The sequence below is a fragment of the Daucus carota genome, chromosome 2 (genome assembly GCF_001625215.2).
Source record: "Daucus carota subsp. sativus chromosome 2, DH1 v3.0, whole genome shotgun sequence".
Taxonomy (NCBI): Eukaryota; Viridiplantae; Streptophyta; class Magnoliopsida; order Apiales; family Apiaceae; genus Daucus; species Daucus carota.
The window spans coordinates 24,268,721-24,287,214 of NC_030382.2; the positions used below are offsets into that span (position 1 = coordinate 24,268,721).

The following is an 18,494-nucleotide window of genomic DNA, read 5'->3' on the forward strand; positions in this document are numbered from 1 at the left end:
TACATAATATACCATTAAAATAAGCTTATGGTAATAATTTGAGAAAGTAATTTGTAGATTTGTAAATTTCAATATTGAAATGGTGTTCAAGTACTCCCTCTGTTTTTTTATATGTCACTTTTGACTTGGGCACGTAATGTTAGATGGGTTGACTGGCTAGTAAATTTTTTTTATTTTTTATTGATTTTTTTGTGAATTAAAATTTAGATTATATATTTTTATTCCGAAAAAGATAATTTCAAAAATAATATTTTTAACTACCCGGTCAAAGCACTTAAAAGTATGTGCCAAATAGTCAAACGTCATATATTAAAAGGGATAAATATCAAGTAGGTCACTCGTTTCATCCAAATGTATCAATTGAGTCACTGATTCCCCAATTGACTCAAATGAGACACTCATTAGAAAAATTTGTATCAAAAAGATCACTCTATCCTTAGTCGAAATTTTGAAAGTATTATATATTGAGTTCCACACATTTTTTATGAATGGTATTACATCAAAATGAAAGATTCCGAAGTCTACTATTTTCGCTAATATTTTTAGATTTTTAAAAATTTATCTCCTATTTATTTTTATTTAAATCAAATAAAACAATCAAAAAATTAAAATATTTTAAGTTAAAATGAACTTGTTCTTGATTTTTTCTAAGAATTTTTTTGGTACGAAAATAAAATATTTAGAAATCTTTAATGTATGTTCCGCTCACATTTTTATATTTGTTTAATATATTTTAAAACTAATTTCTTACATGACTGTGTTAAATTGAAAAGGTTCCAATGTATGTTCGGATGTAACTAATATAAATAATATGGATGTATCACTGTTTTGGGAATTACTATGATATGCATGCACGTCTAATTAAATCATGTATGTTTTATATACCCAATAGTCACAACAGTACTACATTGGACTCTGCAGGGGGACTTAAATAGCATAGGTAGTGATTGCTATATATCTATGTATTCAGAGATAAAACTTTCCATCGCTTACATTTCAATCTGCAAAGAAAAGATTTCCTTTGAAGACGTAAACTACAAAGAAAACATGGAACTTGGTTGGGAGTTGCCGCCAAAGGGATTTGTGAAGGTCAATGTGTATGGGATTTTCAGAGAAACCCCGTTGGCAAATGGAAACAGGTCAGGGTTGGGAGTTTTAGTTAGGGATTCGGATGGTCAGATACTTGCGATGGTTTCTGGGGCTCTTCAAATCGTTAACAAAAGAGTTAACGAACTCTGGGCTATGCTTATGGGTCTGAAGTGTTGCTTGTATGTTGGAAAGCATCAGGTTATTCTCAAGACTGAGCATGCAGAAGTTTTGGCAGAGTGGGAAGGTTGGCAAAAGTTCGTGGATCCATGTTACTCTGATGTAATCGAAAGTCTTGTTCAATGAAAAACTGACAGAAGGCTGAAATTGGAAGTCTCTGTGGTGAAAGAGAAGAAGAACCAACTTGCACGGTATTTGGCGAAGGAGGGAGCTATTAACCGAACATTGCCTGTGATGTTTATGAAACCATTTGGTCGAGTGAGAGACCTTTGGTACAGGGACATGGGGTTGGGAACCACGGAATTTGGTTTTGATCTGGTTACAGAGGAAGAATACATGAAGATCCAGGAAGGGGACTTCAAAGAAGCCATGGGGGAGAGGAAAATGGATGACGAAGCATCCCATTTCATTTTCAGAGTCTGAAGTTGTTTAAAATCTAGTGAGGTCCAAGTGTTGGCATGAAAGTTTAATTTTGGCTTGAAATTAAAGGGTATTTTTTTGTGTGGGCATGTATTTTGTTCTGAATGTATGAAATGATTTAACGATTTGAAATGACCATGTTAAGTTGTGATTCTCAAAATTCGTAAGGTTTCAACTTATAATGATTTTTTGGTGTTTACACAATACAGTAGTTTAAACTGCGTGACTATGTTTAAAACGCATGAAATGCACCCATTGGTTGAAGATGAAGAAACGGCATAATAATATAATAATAAATTCCAGATTATAAAATCTTGTAACTGTCTTAAACAAACAGACTTCATACTAAATCATTTACTACAAATTTCTACTTTGCAGATGATAAGTTATCTGCATCCGTTGAGATGCTGATTCCAGATAGCGTCTCCAAATGGTAGCTTGACCTAGAAGGCTGTTGAAGAAAACGTGAAAATGAAAAAAAAATTAGAGTGTTTAAGCCTATATCTAGAATACATTACATTAACAAATAAATGTAAAAACTTACTTGAGTGGCGTTATTCTCAATAGGATGTGGTACATCTTCAGCATCAGTGTCATATTTTATATTAAAGCCGTGCACAATGTCGGTTGCAAAGGAATATAAGGTACTTGTTTTCTACATTCTCTTTCATGATGAGGATCTTGACAGTGAAGTCCTTGTTCTCCAGAGACCTCGGAATTCTAGGTGTTACATTTTCAACACAACCCTGTGATGTATTCAACAAGAGTAATGAGAAATTTCTGTATAACATATTTGCTTTATTGAGTTACATTCGTAACTAAAAATAAATACAAACCTCATGAAGTAAATCAAAGACTGTTTTTCCAATTAGATTTCAAACTTCACGATCTTCAAGCATGATATTGATGGTATCAGTTTCATCTGATGCAAGAACACAAACTTGGAACCTTAAATGCAGACAAAAAAATTTTAATGATCTCGTTTTAGCATAATATAACTCAGACATTAACTAAATCGCACTTCTTATCTGGATATGCAATATTCCTTTTACAGTCTTGACATTGGAAGACATTCCCTACTGGTGAAGCAACTTTGTAACATGAAGTGCAGACATCATGATACCACGAATTAACTTGCTTCACTTTAATTATTCTGACTTGAGCAAGGAACTGAAGCTGTAGATATAAAATCATACAAATCTTTTATAACATGTTCAAAATTACAAATGCGCATGGAAATGAGAATTTGAATGGCTGACCTCTATTTGATCGACAGCTGAGTTTGTGATCATGGCAACATGGGACAGTGTAGGTAGAGCATTTGTTGGCATATACAGATTAGTCTTGTCAAATGTAGGACTGTTTAGCATGTGTTTTATATTAACTTATAATTAGACTTTCTGACATTAAAAGTATTGAAGAAATGTAGGGTAAAATATGTAATATATACCTTTTTCTCATTTGAGTTACACTGTGTTGTTGAATATTTATATGACCTGTTGTAGGGCTAGCATTACCAATGTCGAGTTCGTCTACAGAAGTGAAATTTCATAGGTAAGAAACAGTTGTAAAATAAGATTTAAGTACATGGTGATAGGCATCCGTTGATTTGTAATTCTTGTGTACCTTTCCACTTCGTAACTTTGCAGCTCCCGATGACAATGAAAAGAGGGTACTCAAAATCTTGTTTTATGAATTGATCAAAATACACAACAATTAAACTAATCCCAAAATGTAACTTTGACAATTGTACTAAATTTAACAACAAAGAAGTTTAATGTAAATTTCTGAAAAGATAAATACAACATTATATTCAAGACTCCAGGAAAACAAACCTCTCGTTAGTGATTCTGAACTTGTACTGATGCTGTAACTGTTCATTCCTCTTTTTGATGAGGTAAAGTGGTTTTGGTTTTTTCATGATGACTCCAAGAGCATCTTTTGAGAAAAAAAAAATAGAAAACATGATAAGTGGTAATTTGCATGTATAAATATAAATTATGAGAAATTATAAAGGGTACCAATCAAGTATTTCCTCTAGCCAGATATCTGCCAAATCATAGAAGTCAAAAACAAACTGGTCAATGCAAACTTTATCTTCTTCAAGTTGTGTGATTTCAGTCTGATCATCGAAAAAAATTTGTATATCTTTTTTTGAATGGCCTGAAGATATTCGTAGCATCGTAATCTTTCACGGTGAAATTCTCTATGAGGAAGACCTTACCAACAACAAGAATCTTTTCAAGATCATCAGCAACCGCACGAGGAACAAATGCATGTATTCGAGCATGCTGCATTAAGAATGAAGTTAACATAAGTTTATTTCAGGAAAATAGACAACTTATTGATATGTATATTACTGAGAAGCTTACTCTGCTATCAACCAATAGAAGATTGAAGCTTTTGAAAGCCACTTTTGATTTGATGAAAGCTCTCCGCATGCTAAGAATTTTGGCTTGGACCTTCTAGTCATATTTTCCCTTCCTTAAGTTTTTGAAACTGTCTAACTTTGAATTAGACATGATATTCAAACTTGTTTGTTGTGTTTGAAAAATGAGTCTACTTAGATGGGAGCACAAAGCACTAATATATAGAAAAACATACTCATAATTTGTTTCTGCAGTTGGAGGTAGGTATCATTTATTATTAAAGATATGATATGATAGGAAATCTGAAAGAAATTTAATTAAACTTGCGAAAATGAGGGATGAAATGAAATAGATATAAAATAAAGATGCAGATCATGGAACTACTTTTCCCAGAAAATGTTTAATATTGACAGTTGTAGAACTGTCATTAATATCCTTGAGTTGATGCATCAGAAACAAATACTTTCTTAGAAGGTACAAAAAAGTTGGCAATGCCAGCAGTATTTAATGGTGCTTAGTTGGAAAAAACATAAAAGGGAACAATACAGAACTGATTGATCAGCATGTCATTGAATATTGTATCCCCAAATAGCAGATTAGACCTGGAAAAAAAAGGGACAAAATTTCTAATATGTACAACATAATCATAAGATAAATTAATGTGCATTTATGATATTTACAAAAAGAAGATACCTTCACTTTCTTTACTTTCATCCGTGATGCCATGGTAGCATTTTCGTCTAGTTCACAAACAACAGGAGTTGCTTTTCTGCGATTCTTCGGGCGATTAGAGGACTTCTAAGTTGGAGGAGTATCGGATGTCCGTTTTAAGGTCAATGTAGTATTATTCTTCATAATGCATGAAATAAAGCTTATCAGATTTCATTGCAATCATAGTTTAACATAAATATTATTTTGTATTAACCTAAATCTAAATGCTCACCACAGTGAGCACATCAGGATTGGGTACAACGTTGTTTGTTTCAGATGGATCATGATCTCCCAGCATCAAAGGAGGTTCTTCAAGAGAATGTGCAATATAGACATTGGATGCTTTCTTAACATTTTTCTCACTTATAAGCAATATGGCAAGGAAATCCTTTTTTTCAAAAGTTTTAAGCAGTGGAGGAAATGAGATGCCTTCGCCAACCTTTGAACAAATTTTAGTACTACCTCCGTCCCTATTTATCTGTCCACTTTGGAAGTAAAAATTTGTCCCTATTTATCTGTCCATTTATACTTTCAAAACTAATTTAATGATAGTTTTTCAAATATATCTCAATAATTTCAATTTTCAAGACTTGACTTATTTAAAACTTGGTTGAATTCATGTTTTCAAGACATAAAGTAGGGGTATTCCACTATTTTCAAGATATTAATTAGAGGTATTTAATGAAAAAGTTCATACAATCAATTATTCCTTGGTATGTGTTTTTTTTTCCAAAATGGACAGATAAAAAGGGACGGAGGGAGTAGTCAACTATATTTAAATTAAGAGATGTAAATGTAGATAATTTGCATTTTTGTAAAGTGTGTGTTACACTTACTTGAGCATGCATCATCGTTCTCAATATCAAACACCTCTTTACCGAGTATACGCTGTATGTCTTCATGAGGGAAAAGCACAGCAAGAATGCCTGTTGAATCCTTGTATACAGTTGCCAGTAGAAACCTAATTCAAGAATGTGTGATTAAAAATCTGGCATGGCAATATTGAAACGATAAATATTAAATAAAAGTTGGAGCACCTCTTTTCAGAAAAAGGAATATTCCTGTTGCATTCTACACATTTTTATCTACCAGCCACAGTGCACACACGATTTTCACAACTGGTACAAACATTGTCATACCACATGTTTTTTTCTTCAACCTTTTTGACATCAAGTTGACACCGAATAATCCTCTGAAAAAATTAGACCTATAGTTGAGAATGTAATCAAGTTTCAGCAATTCACAGGAAATGAGATATAGTTAGATGTTGTCTAAATACCTCAATGTAAGGAACACCAAATTCCTTTATCTCAGCAACAGTATACATCTTAACATCCTCTGGTTGTTCAGTCATGATACAACCCTCAGAAACAGAATTAGATTGCTTAGGAACCTCTACCAATCTATGATATTTATGATATTTAAGTGTAATGTTAAAGGCTTGTTAGGCTTCATAAATAGCTGACAATGAAAAACTAACACCCTGCTCCCGAGTTTAAAATAGGGAGGAAAGCAAGTGAAGAGGAAGTAAAGTAGCCCAACTTTCACTCGTACCCGTGCTCCCGAGTTTTTTAGAGGGACGAAAGCAAGTGCAAGTGAATGTAATTCTAACATACTTTCATCCCAAAAGTTTCACCCCAAAATTGGGATGAAAGTGAAAGTAAGTCAGCAGTAAGTCAGCTGAACAGGTTGAGCATAATTAATATTCCAATTATAACCTTCTCTTCTTCTATATCAAACGGCACTTTCAACACTTTGAAATCTCATTATGTCTCTGTATCCCATCATCTTCTTCCTCTGACTGCAACCATCTCATTAGCTTCATTCTCTTGTTTTACAGGTATGTGTTAATATTGTAATGAAAATTAGTTATATTTATCAATCGGACATTTTTATCATTTTTTCACACAGATTATATGTTTGTGCTTGTATAAGTTGGGTTTATTTGTTCTTTGAGATGAACTGAATGATGGAAAAATGATTTGGATTTATCATTTCTTGTTTATTTTATCATGTTTGTGTTTGTTTAAGTTGGGTTTATTTGTTGGGTTTATTTTCATGAAGATGGATAGCTTTATGATTGAAAGAACAAGTGCAATACGCCGTTTGGTACGAGAGCGACAATTAGCCGCGGTTCATTTGATTTGTCTTGTTTTATCATTTATCGCACACCGTAGGCTTCAACAAGTGAATTCCATTGCTTTGCCCAGTAAGGAATTGATTTTACATAGGGAAAATGTGCGAAATGAATTTCTAAATGACCTGTCTATTAGTGGAAAATTCGCATGAGTAAGGAAGCGTTTTGCAAGTTATGTGATATTTTAGTACAAAGTGGTGGCCTTCGACCAACACAAAGGATGTCAGTTGAAGAACAAGTGGCTAGGTTTCTACATATAGTGGGGAATGATACAAGAAATCGTTTCATTTCATGGATATATCGACGCGCTTCGTCCACCACAACTAGAAGTTTTCACAGAGTTTTGAGAGCAATTATTAGGCTAGAAGCAAACTACTTTGAGCAGCCTACTGGACAAAAAATTCCAAAAGAAATCGCACAAAAAAAAAGATTTCACCCATATTTCAAGGTATATGAAATCAAGGATAGTACTTTATTTTAATTTGTTTTATTATATTTAAAATAACATGTATACATATATACACCCAGGATTGTGTTGGAGCCATCGACGAAACACATGTTCGTGTAAAAGTTCCTAATAAAGACGTTCCTAGGTATCGTGGTAGGAAGGGATATCCTACTGTAAATATTTTAGGTGTATGCACATTTGACCTGAAATTTACATACATCTTAACTGGCTGGGAGGGTACTGCATCTGACTCGAGGGTAGTAAAAGATGCACTTGTCAGAGAAGATAAATTACTTATTCCCAAAGGTAATACATTTATAATTATAATTTATTTTTGTTTTACTATATATGTTATTCACCTATCTTTTCTTATAGGTAGATACTATTTAGTAGACAAAGGTCTTCCTCATAGAACTGGATTGGTTGCACCTTATAGAGGAGTTCGTTATCATCTAAAAGAATATTCTACTCATCCACCTGAAAATGCAAAAGAGTTGTTCAACCTTCGTCTTGCTTCATTACGAAATGCTATCGAACGGGCTTTTGACGTGTTAAAAAGAAGGTTTCCAATTATTAGAAGTACAGCTGAACCATTTTATTCATGTGAGACGCAATCATATATATTTTTAGCATGTTATATTTTACACAATTATTTATTGTATGAAGATCGTGATAAGAAAATTGAAGAAGAAGTGATAGAAGAGCTTTTAAAGGCAACGCCTGGTTTAGAAGCTCAAGCTCCAAGAGAATTAAGTGAAGACAGTGCTAGAGCAGAAGGAATGAGAAATTCAATTGCAAATGCAATGTGGAATGATTATATTTTACAACCAGATGATGAAATTAATATGTCAAATTAGAAGATCCCTGGTTTAGTTTTCTTTTGGTCAATGTATTCTAAAAGGTGGATTGCAGTATTTTAGTTGTTTGTAGCTTGTGTTTATTTAGTTTTGGCTTGTATTATGTGCACCAGACTAAGCTACTCTGTTTTACCTGGTTATTCTTTGTGATGTGTTCTATTTTTCATTAACAAGATGTTTGTTCTTAATTTGGTTTGCATTATAAGCTACTTATTATGTTATATCATCACAGAAGCTAATATAAGAAAAAAGATAAATGAAGGAGATAGTGTGAAGAGAGACCAAATTAATTGGACTCTTGCAATGGATGAAGCATTTATTTAATCAATGCTTACTCAACAGTATGAAGGTAATAGAGTTGACGGAACATTCACACTAACTGCCTATACTAACATGGTGAATGATTTGAACGGAAAAATAAAAAATGTCACCTTGACTAAATCTCATCTAAAAAATCGTCTAAGAACTCTAAAAGACCATTTTTCTCAATGTTATGACTTGTTCCGGGGAGTTGGGTTGAGTGGATTTGCTTGGGACCCAGTTACCAAATTATTCACAGCTGATGAAGATGTCTAGCAAGATTTAATAACTGTAAGTTGTATATTATTAGATATGGAGTTAAATTTATATTTTATTCATATATTAGCAAAGTTTCTGTAATATTTTTTTATGTTTTTGTAACTTGTACCTTGACCAGGCAAGGCCAGATGCAGTGAAATGGAAAACAAAAAAGGTATTTTACTATGACAAGTTGAGTGAACTGTTTGCAAAAGATAGGGCAACAGGTGGTAAAGCTGAAACAGCAAAGGAAAAATGCAAGAAATGGGCTAGTGGAAGTGAACTTGGCGTAGAAACAATTGATGAAATCGACGAATTACTAAATGCCAATGAAGTGACACTGGAAAATTTTAACACTGAAGATGATCTACAAGTGCTATCTGGTACGGCCTTTCCACAAGAACAGCCTTCCAATTCCTCAAAGTCAAAGTGCATGAAAAGAAAGTATGAAGGTGAAGATGAAATGGAAAATTCAAAGGGAAAGAAGAAAAAGCTTGTAGTTGAAGATGAAATGGCAAAGATTATGAGTTCAATGGAACATGTTGCTGATGCTCTTAAAGAAGGTAATGTTATACTCAAGGAAACTAATCTCATACTTGAACAATCACGCCAACGTGTTTACTCAGAGGAAGAGATATTCAAGCAATTAGAAGTTATCGGCTTAGATCCAGAGGCAATATATTCTGCATATCTATTTCTTGCAAAAAATCAAAATGAGGCACGAATTCTATTTGGTTGTCCACTTCCGATGCGCAAGCGTTTGCTGGAAGATCTAATGAGGCAGTCTTCTTAATTAATGTTTGATTTTCTTGTTGGACTTCTAGTTAACTTGTTTTTTTTTAAGCCCTGAGTTTAGTGGTGCAAGATTTATTATGTATTTTGTGTGACTTGGTTATCATTTTGGTGTGTTAGATTTAAAAACCTTCTTGTTAACCTGCTGATGTAATATCGATCATTAACGCCGATGAGTAAATTTTGTGATGTGTGGTCATTTCTATAATCTCTTTTATCCTCTTTATAATTCGCAAATTGCACAAGTTTATATAGTTTAACTCGGGCAATAATTTTTAGAGTTCTTGTGCTACCTCCTGCATATCAGGCTGTCATACTTAGAATCATTTTTTGAGGCTCCAGGAAGAGAAAGAAGTGACCTCCAAACAAATAAGCTCAGGTGGGTGCATTTGGATCAGGTTTCCCATGGCTTTCATTCTACAATGCATTTTTAGATAGAAAGGTCACTGTGAACACCGGGTGCCATTTAAAAGTGATAATAAAATCACTAAGGTGATAAACTAACTACTATACTGAAACTTATACAATATGTTTTAAATATGAAAAACTTTTAATTTAATAATTTTAATAAAATTTTATTTTTAAAAAATATTAATTTTATTTTATAAATATATTATTTTTGGTATTCGATCTGCATGAAAAAATTGCTAAGTAGTTGTAATAGATTGCAGTTCCATATATCAAGTTTGGACATTGTGTTAGATGAAGGAAAAGAGAGAACAACACAATCAATATTTATTTTTAATACAGGGGTAGTAATGTCCTTAAAAGATTGTTACTTCCTTTCCTTCCTACTCGGGAGCAACTGAGTGAAAATGATAGCACCTTGTTTTCGTTTGCACTCCATCCAACTGGGGAGCAAGTGAATGAAACTTATTTCATTAACTTTCATTTACTTCCACTTACTTCCTTTCACTTTACCTCTTAAAAAAACTCAGGAGCAGGGTGTAAAAGTGAATTTGTCTTTTGTTAAGTTCTTGAACACTGTAGTGGTCAGGGTCAATGTAGAACTTTGTTGCATGATAATTGTTAAGACATGAAATTCCTGAAAAAGGTTTAACAGTACAATCAATTATGAAAAGTGAAAATGTAAATCTTATAAATATTATTTGATTATTTGAAGTTTGAAATGTATACCCTCATATTCAGTAACTTTGGCATTAGAAATTATGATAATAACTTCTTTCCTGTCAGTATTTTTCACTTTTTTTTCAAACTCCTCAACAAGTTGATTGAAGAAAGTCACTTTGATTTTTCTCCTGGATTTAGTACAAAAAAAAATACATTTTTCATCATGGTGTCTAAATTAATCAATGTTAAAGATGTCTAAATTTTATCCTCTAAATCCGTACCTTCCATCACTAAGTTTGAATTTAAGATATGATTTTGACTTATCCTCATTAGGATAGACTCGTTCAACATTGTGTCTTGTAAACATCCCACCACATCTAAAAAAAGATATAAATACTAAGTCATCTAGATATCTATTGTAATGAAAGAAAGCTCGTTATTGATGAATTATACCTATTAGAAGACAGTCATCTTTAACATGGCTTGGAACGTCCTCAAAATTAAATAGATAGAAAGAGTAAGGAGGGATCTTGGTAATGTTCTCCGTTTCAGGAACCATTTTGGTATAGTTTTCAAAATAGATATGTTTTTCGAACCTAACAGCCCTATTCTTCTCATCACCAACATACTTTCTCACATGGAAGTTAGATAAATTATAAATCTGGCCCTATTTCAGTTCTTCTTCGAAGAAATCAGCAATTTTTGAACTGATAAATGCATGAATCCTACAGTTTTATAGAAAAAACTTTATTTAAATTAAATTTCAGGTTTTATAAAATAGAAAAAACATTACAACTTTCAACCTTTATATAATACAGAAAGAAAAGGTGGGATGCTTACTTCGTCATCGATTAATATAACATTCAGACCACGAAATTCAAGTGTAGTCCTATTAATGCCTTCCCAAATAGACTGTGCTCGAACTATAACAGACCATTCAGTTATTTCATCTGAAATATTTGTTAGTTTTTGGTACTTATTAAACAACATTTTCTGTCACAACCTGCGGGACCATTAATCCAGATGGTAGTTACGATTAGGTTAGAGTAGATTTAACATGAAATTTAAAGCTGTGGAAGAAAACAGGTAAGAAAACATACCTTGGATATAAAAGAGAAGTCAGATAGGGGAGGTAATGGAGTTTGGGGGGGAAGAAGATATATAGAGTTAGTAGAGGCTTTATTTTGAGGAGTTGAGTCAACAAATGTGCATTTCTGGTAATTGAATTGTTCGAGCAAAGAGGTACAGGGTAACCTCCATTGTGAAAAAGACAAGTCTTGGATACTTTCATATGTTCCTAGAATATGATGAGAGTGGTATTGTTTTTCAATGTAACTTTGTAGGGCAATTGTACATTATTCCATATATGAAACGTAACAAGGTTGAAAATAGGAATCAAAATTTGTCTGGCTTTGTGCAGTAAAAAATTTGAGCCGGATATTTTTAACAAAAATTTAAATTTTGATAAATCCCTCCCAATTTAAATATTGGTTGTTGTTTTACGGAGAAATAATTCTAAAATTTTTAACTGTATACACAAATTAAATTATTTTAAAAAAATTTCTATAGGAATACTTAGAATTTTAATACAAATTATTTTGAATATTTTTCTATACAAATATTTGAAATCATTATTGGTTTTAATTAAATACTTACTCTGCATGTCGTAATAGTGATAAAATTCGTTTGAATAAATTCATAAATCAAAGTTGTAAGCATCATCTAATGTTGATTCATATAAGAAGTAAAACCAGGAAAAGTCATAACTTTGATATTATTGACGATCAATGTTAATGACATGTAAAGAAAGCTTTGATATGAGAAGAGATTAGATTTGAATGTGTTTGAATCCAATTAGACGATATGAATTCGAATTTTGAAATTGAAATCAAAACGGAGAGTTCGAGGAAATAAAGTAGATGGCACTGGGTGAATATGTTTTCGCTTGTTTTCTGAAAGAGGGGATATACACATGTCATTTATAAGGAAATCGCAGTATACACATCTGTCTGTATAATGTATGAGCTTTGCATAGTCAAAATTTGCCTTCGGTGGCAATTTCTAAATATGTATGAAGTCTACGGTTAATTCCTGTGCAGAAGTGGCAAAAAGAGTAGTACGGACAGATTAAATGCTGGATTTTGAAATTATAAGAAGATAACAGCAATTTGTGGTTGAGAGTAATAGACATTAGGGAGGCAACAAACATTATATTTCAATGGAAATTATTTTAAAGAGAATGAGAGGGTAGGAACAAATTTGAATTTAAAATTTCAGTTACCCATGAATCTACTATAGCACGATCATACATATATTTATAGAAGTCAAAAAACATAGAATTTTAAGATGACCAAGTAATGAAAGAGAGATCCAAAAATGGGTTGAGGTTTTACATATCCATCATTTGTTGAAAAATTGAAAAATATTCAACAAAATCATTATTAGTTTTAAATAAATAATTACTCTGAATCGTGTAGTAGTGATCGTGTTTGTTTGAATTAATTCAAAAATGACAGTTCTATAGTAGTGAGTCTCATCTAATGTTGATTGATATAAGTAGTAAAATCAAAAGACAAATAATTGAATCCTTAATTATTTTTTATTAAACCATGAATATTCATAATGCTGATATTATTTGGAAATAAGAGTATTCAAGGATGTGGCGGATAGTATATCTGCTTAAAGAGTATTTATGTCTTTAAGTGGGGATAGTATTCATAATGTTTTTATGTGCCTATTAAGACTAAAATGTTGACTTCAATGGCACTGACTGATAAAGTTAAGTAACGAAAAACTTTATATCATTGATATGCTTTTGATTTTATCATGACAAACGTAAATTTAAATTGATATCTTCTAATTGAGATTTATTTAAGGAATTGTCGAATATGTTTAAATTTGTTTGAACTTATAAAAATATGATATAAATATCATAGTTGTTAAAATAAGTTGGACATTATAAATATCATTGGGAAATTAATGTTATTTTATGAAAACTAATGATAGTTTGACATTATATCAAAAAAAAATTAGTAGGACGGATTACATGAGTGAAATAAATTTTACAAAACATGCCCGAAAAGAGTACAGATTACAGATTATCATTGCAAGTCAAGTGACGAATTGGAAATCTTAGAACAAAAGATTCTCTCCAGAATTCAATTTTCATTACATCTTTTAAATTCAAAATAAGAGATACCTCCACAAACAAAATTAAATAGTATGAGAAAATTTTCCCTCCAAATAAGTAATTAGAGTTTGGGAAGAGTGTAAAACACTTCATTGTAAACTACATTTCGGGTGATATTGGTTGGAGCACCCACTTTTGAATCAATAAACAATCTAAGTCCTTCTGGAAAAGTCACCCTGCTAACAGCAACATACATCTGCCCATGTGTGAAAACTGACTTTGGAAGATAGAGACCAACACATTCTAGAGACTAACCTTGAGATTTGTTGATAGTCATAGAATAACAGACTTGTAATGGCATCTTCTTTCGAACCAACCTGAATGGGAGTTTAGTTTCGGTAGGAAAAAGTTCCATGCGAGGGATAAAATGTTTTGTGCCAACAAAAGCCCCACAAATGACTTGACACTCAACAGAATGTTTTAAGCATTTCGTCACCATCATTCTAGTACCATTGCAAAGTGAAAGGCATATGTTCAGCCTATTTGTTTTTAAGAGCTACAACTCATCTCTGATAAGAAAGGTCAGTAAATAGCAAGTTATCGGAATCCGTACGAAGAACGTTAAATGACTTATGAGAATTATATGTCAGAAGAATTCCAGGATGCTCCTGCACACCACTGATAGAAATTCATTAATATGTTCAAGCCTCAGTGCACAAATAATCTTTTGTGGCACGTCCAAGAGTTCAGAAAGTTTCTATACTTTATTTATTCAGAAGATTCCATTTAATGAAGAAGAACTTACAAGACGAAGACTCGACGAACAAGCCAAATCTCTGATGTTTATTTGACGAAGAATATTTGATTTAACTAGATACAGATGAACCAGACAGTACATCTGTGTATCAGTTACTCTGATATTTGACGTCAAGTCTAAAGAAGACAGCAAGCTGTTCTGCTAAAGTTTAGGTTATTAAATATTTTATAGATTATTATTTCACTTCTCAAATAAATTATATTAATTGTGTAATTTATTTATTAAATTAATTCACTCTCAAATTAATTTAATTTATGAATTTATATGATTAACTTAATTAAGTGAGTAATTTTCTATTTAATATATACCACAAAATCACTTTTTAATCACCAAAACAAGCTCAGTAAGACAATCATAGATTGTCCAACCGAACTTGTCTGAAGGAAGGGAAGTGAAATTCTGCAAGACAATTCAAGATTGTCCTGCCAAAGGGAAGAAGCAACTGCCAAGACAATCTCTTTATATTGTCTGACCGAAGCTTCAGTTGGCTGCCAAGACAATCCTTGGTCTTTGTCTTGCCGAAATGAAGTGAAGACCTGCAAGACAATTAGTGTTAATTGTCCTACCGAAATCTTTATGTGGCCAAGACAATGTCCTTTTGTCTTTCTGCCGAGTGGAGAAAGACTTGGTAGGCAATCTCCTAAGATTGTCCTACCTTGTCCTTGGTTGTCTTGCCCCCTTGTTTTTTGTCTTGCCATAAGTTTTAATTGTCTTTCCCTCCTTGCTTTTGTCTTGCCCCTCCTTTTATTGTCTTATCTACTTGTATTTGTCTTGTCTATTGTTTGTCTTACAAGTTCAAAGCTTTGCCTATAAATATGCACTACTAGAAAAAGTAGATACAACATCGGCACTTTAACATCAGTTCTAAAAACCACCGATATTAAAAGTCTTTTTAACATCGAAAATTAAAAAAACGAAGTTAAAGAATACTTCAGACATCGATATTTAAAACAACTGATTTGTTATCTTCCGTTTGAAAACATGAAAAAAATAGGCGGCCTTATTTCCCCCGCGTTACACAGAAACAACTTGCATACTTAGGAAAAAAATATAAATCTTTTATATTATTTCACCCTCTCATCTTTTGCCTGCTTTCTCTCTCGACGCTTTCTCAGCACAGCATATCTCGACATTCTCTCTCCCGGCGACATCTCTCTCCACCTCTTTGCTAACCATCTCTGAGGTACTCTCACCATCTCAACTCTCTCTTAATCTCACCTCTCTCACAATATTACATCTCTTACCATCCTCTCATTTTATCAGTTCATAACATTAGGACCACCCTTCAAGCTTCATTCAGTTGGAGATCCGGCTCACATACGTTCGATTGGAGACCCAATTGTAAAATACAATTTAAAGAATCAATTTCACGACCCAACTTGAAGAAACCCAGCTCATGAGGAAACAGAGTCTGATTTAGGGGTTTAGGGTTCAATTGGTTTGATTTTGCGTTTCAAGGTTCGATTGGTTAGACTGGGTTTTAGGGATTGATTCTTTATAGTTTTCTTCAAGGTATCTATCTTAGTTTCTCAATTAGTTTCATTAATTTTGTTCTTTAACGGGCCATCTGTGTGTATATGTGTGTGTTTGTTTCTATTGTTATTGTCAAACAGGAATGGCTAAATATGTTCCTCTAGTTCTGGTTTTAAATTAAAAAAAATGTAATACAGCTTTAGGCTATAAGAAAAAGATCCACCTTCATTAAAGTTATAATAATTTTTCAATTATAATTCCTTATTTGCTGATATGAAGTATTGTTTTGTATTAATGTGATAGCTGGCTAGCAGAGGTTCGGGGTTTCTTTGTTAATTGTTGTGTTGTCACTGGAAAGAAAATCAAGATTGTCTCAACCTTATTTTTATTAACTTGTTAAAAACCCCTAAAGTTGTCTCTGATAGAACAAAATAACATATAAATACAGTATCTTGAGGAATGTATTTCTACAATTTTATGCGATAATTGCAGACTAATGTATCTTTCAGTATTCTTATTATTTGGTGTACTCTGTCAAAACTAATTAATGGTTTTTGTAGATTAAAAAAGATCTATTTTTGCTAGCTTATTTTGGCGGTTCAATAGAGGGAGCACCAGATGTGGTAATTTGGTTGTAGACTTGCAAGGTAAACTTAATTCTTTGGACTCAAAAATAACTAGTTTCTATTGTTGAAAGTATATAATCCAAGATTGTATTGTGTTTTTGGATTGTATCTGTTAGTGCCTAAGGGAAAACAAAGTAGTGAGTAAGTATATTAGAATATTTGGACACTTTTTCCATCTTTCTACAGGTTGTCAAGGTGTCTATGTCAAATAAGATCCACCAGTTCTGCTGTCTATGTCAGTTGACTAGATACTTGAGAGATAAGCTGGAAGGCAAGAAGCTGATGGCACGTATCAAAATAAACAGAGGTTCAATGTCTATGTTATTGATGTATTTGTTCTATAAAAGGCTGCTAATGCACTTGAAATTATCACTGTTTTATAATCTTAAATTGAATTGGATTTGTATACTCGTAGTTGAGAACCTGTCTTAAGAGTTTTCATGTATTTTTTATGTTAGTTTATTAGCGTTAGAGGGTCCCAATTCATCACTTTGTCTGACAATAGAATGATGTGGAAATATTAATACATTTAAGCATTATAAATTTCTTGTGTAATTCTATAACAATTTAGGTTAAAATGAGAACGTTGCTAATGTTTAAACATATATGTTGTTGTCTATTGTCCACTAAAATGTGCAAGAGTGAGTTGTGCTCAAAATTTTAACTATGTTTTCAAATCACAACCATTAGTGTTTTCTTGTTATAGGTTTTAGTTAAGAGAATTTTAATTTTAATTGATGTATGCCATTGTTGTGATTTGCAATGCTGTCTAGATTTCCAAAAAGGAGATCCCTGTTATTATAGTATGCTATCTATGTTCCCCTGACCTCCTCTCCGCGCCAATGCCCCGATTTGACAAATAATGAAAGATGAGTGCAATTGTAATTTGGATGGCTATAGATGTTAATGTTTCTGAGCTACAGGTGGAACAAAGTTTAACACAAGAATCCGATCTTTACACTTAATGTGGTAATGTACTCTTTTAACCTTTTGGCAGGTGGGTGATCCACGTATAGACTATAAATGTTGGGACAGGCCTGAAGACATGAAAGGGAAAAGGCTTGTTGCAGAGGTGAACCCTTCTTACGTTTTTACTGTATTTCTAACTAATTGAAATTATATATATATTAAATTATTTGCACTACATTTTTACTCTATAACAGACTTTGTTAAAGACAATATTGAAGCAGCCGTATCAGAATCTGCATGTCTAATGCCACCATGGAGCAGAGCCTCACGTTCATGCATAAACATTCCTTGCCCTCTGAATGTAGCTTGTTAATGTAGTTGGCTTGTGTTGATGGTTTTATGTCGTTATAGAATTAGCCCTCCTCATTTTGATGATGGACATGTATTTTGTAGTATCAGGCAATAAATGTATGCTAATATTTTGTGATTAATATATGAGAATATTCCTCTTTGGATATTATGGTATAGTATTTGTTTAAGTGAATTTTATATATTAGGTAGTTTTTGGTAGAAGCCGACAATATTTGAATGACATTTTATTTCAATTTGGATCAGGTAGTGGCAACAAATCGATGTTAGAAAACTATTTTACATCAGCTCTTAACTTTAAAATGGTGTTAAAAACTCTATTTTACATCAGTTCTTGTATTAAAAATACTATTTGACATCAATTTTTATATTAAAAACGGTGTTAAAGATGTGATTTTACATTAGTAGTTAACTTCAAGACGGTGTTAAATAATATGTTTTACATCGGTCAATATATATAAAGCGGTGTTGAATACGCTATTTACATCAGTTCTTACATAAACAACGGTGTTAAAAACTACATTCACATCAGGCACATTTT

At 32.5% G+C, this 18,494-nt stretch overlaps 1 protein-coding gene and 1 long non-coding RNA gene across 5 annotated transcripts; both read left to right on the forward strand.

The window, feature by feature from the left end:
• Positions 1–6,365: 6,365 nt before the first annotated feature.
• On the forward strand, positions 6,366–9,766 carry LOC108206618 (hypothetical protein). 2 transcript variants are annotated; one of them, XM_017376977.2, is made up of 4 exons: positions 6,366–6,606; positions 6,831–7,351; positions 7,432–8,799; positions 8,906–9,766. In XM_017376977.2, exons 2-3 carry the CDS (start codon positions 7,052–7,054, stop codon positions 8,206–8,208), a joined length of 1,077 nt encoding a protein of 358 aa, XP_017232466.1. In that variant the 5' UTR covers positions 6,366–6,606; positions 6,831–7,051; the 3' UTR covers positions 8,209–8,799; positions 8,906–9,766. The 2 variants fall into 2 exon arrangements, with proteins under 2 accessions (XP_017232466.1, XP_017232468.1); XM_017376979.2 differs by having other exon boundaries at positions 6,367–7,351; positions 7,432–7,657; positions 7,727–8,799.
• Positions 9,767–15,625: 5,859 nt separating this feature from the next.
• On the forward strand, positions 15,626–18,101 carry LOC108208396 (uncharacterized). 3 transcript variants are annotated; one of them, XR_010288706.1, is made up of 6 exons: positions 15,626–15,759; positions 15,840–16,088; positions 16,610–16,696; positions 16,862–16,982; positions 17,673–17,747; positions 17,839–18,101. It is a non-coding gene; the product is annotated as an uncharacterized LOC108208396 (long non-coding RNA). The 3 variants fall into 3 exon arrangements; XR_001804296.2 differs by having other exon boundaries at positions 16,610–16,982; XR_010288707.1 differs by lacking the exon at positions 16,862–16,982.
• The last annotated feature ends 393 nt before the right edge of the window (positions 18,102–18,494 follow it).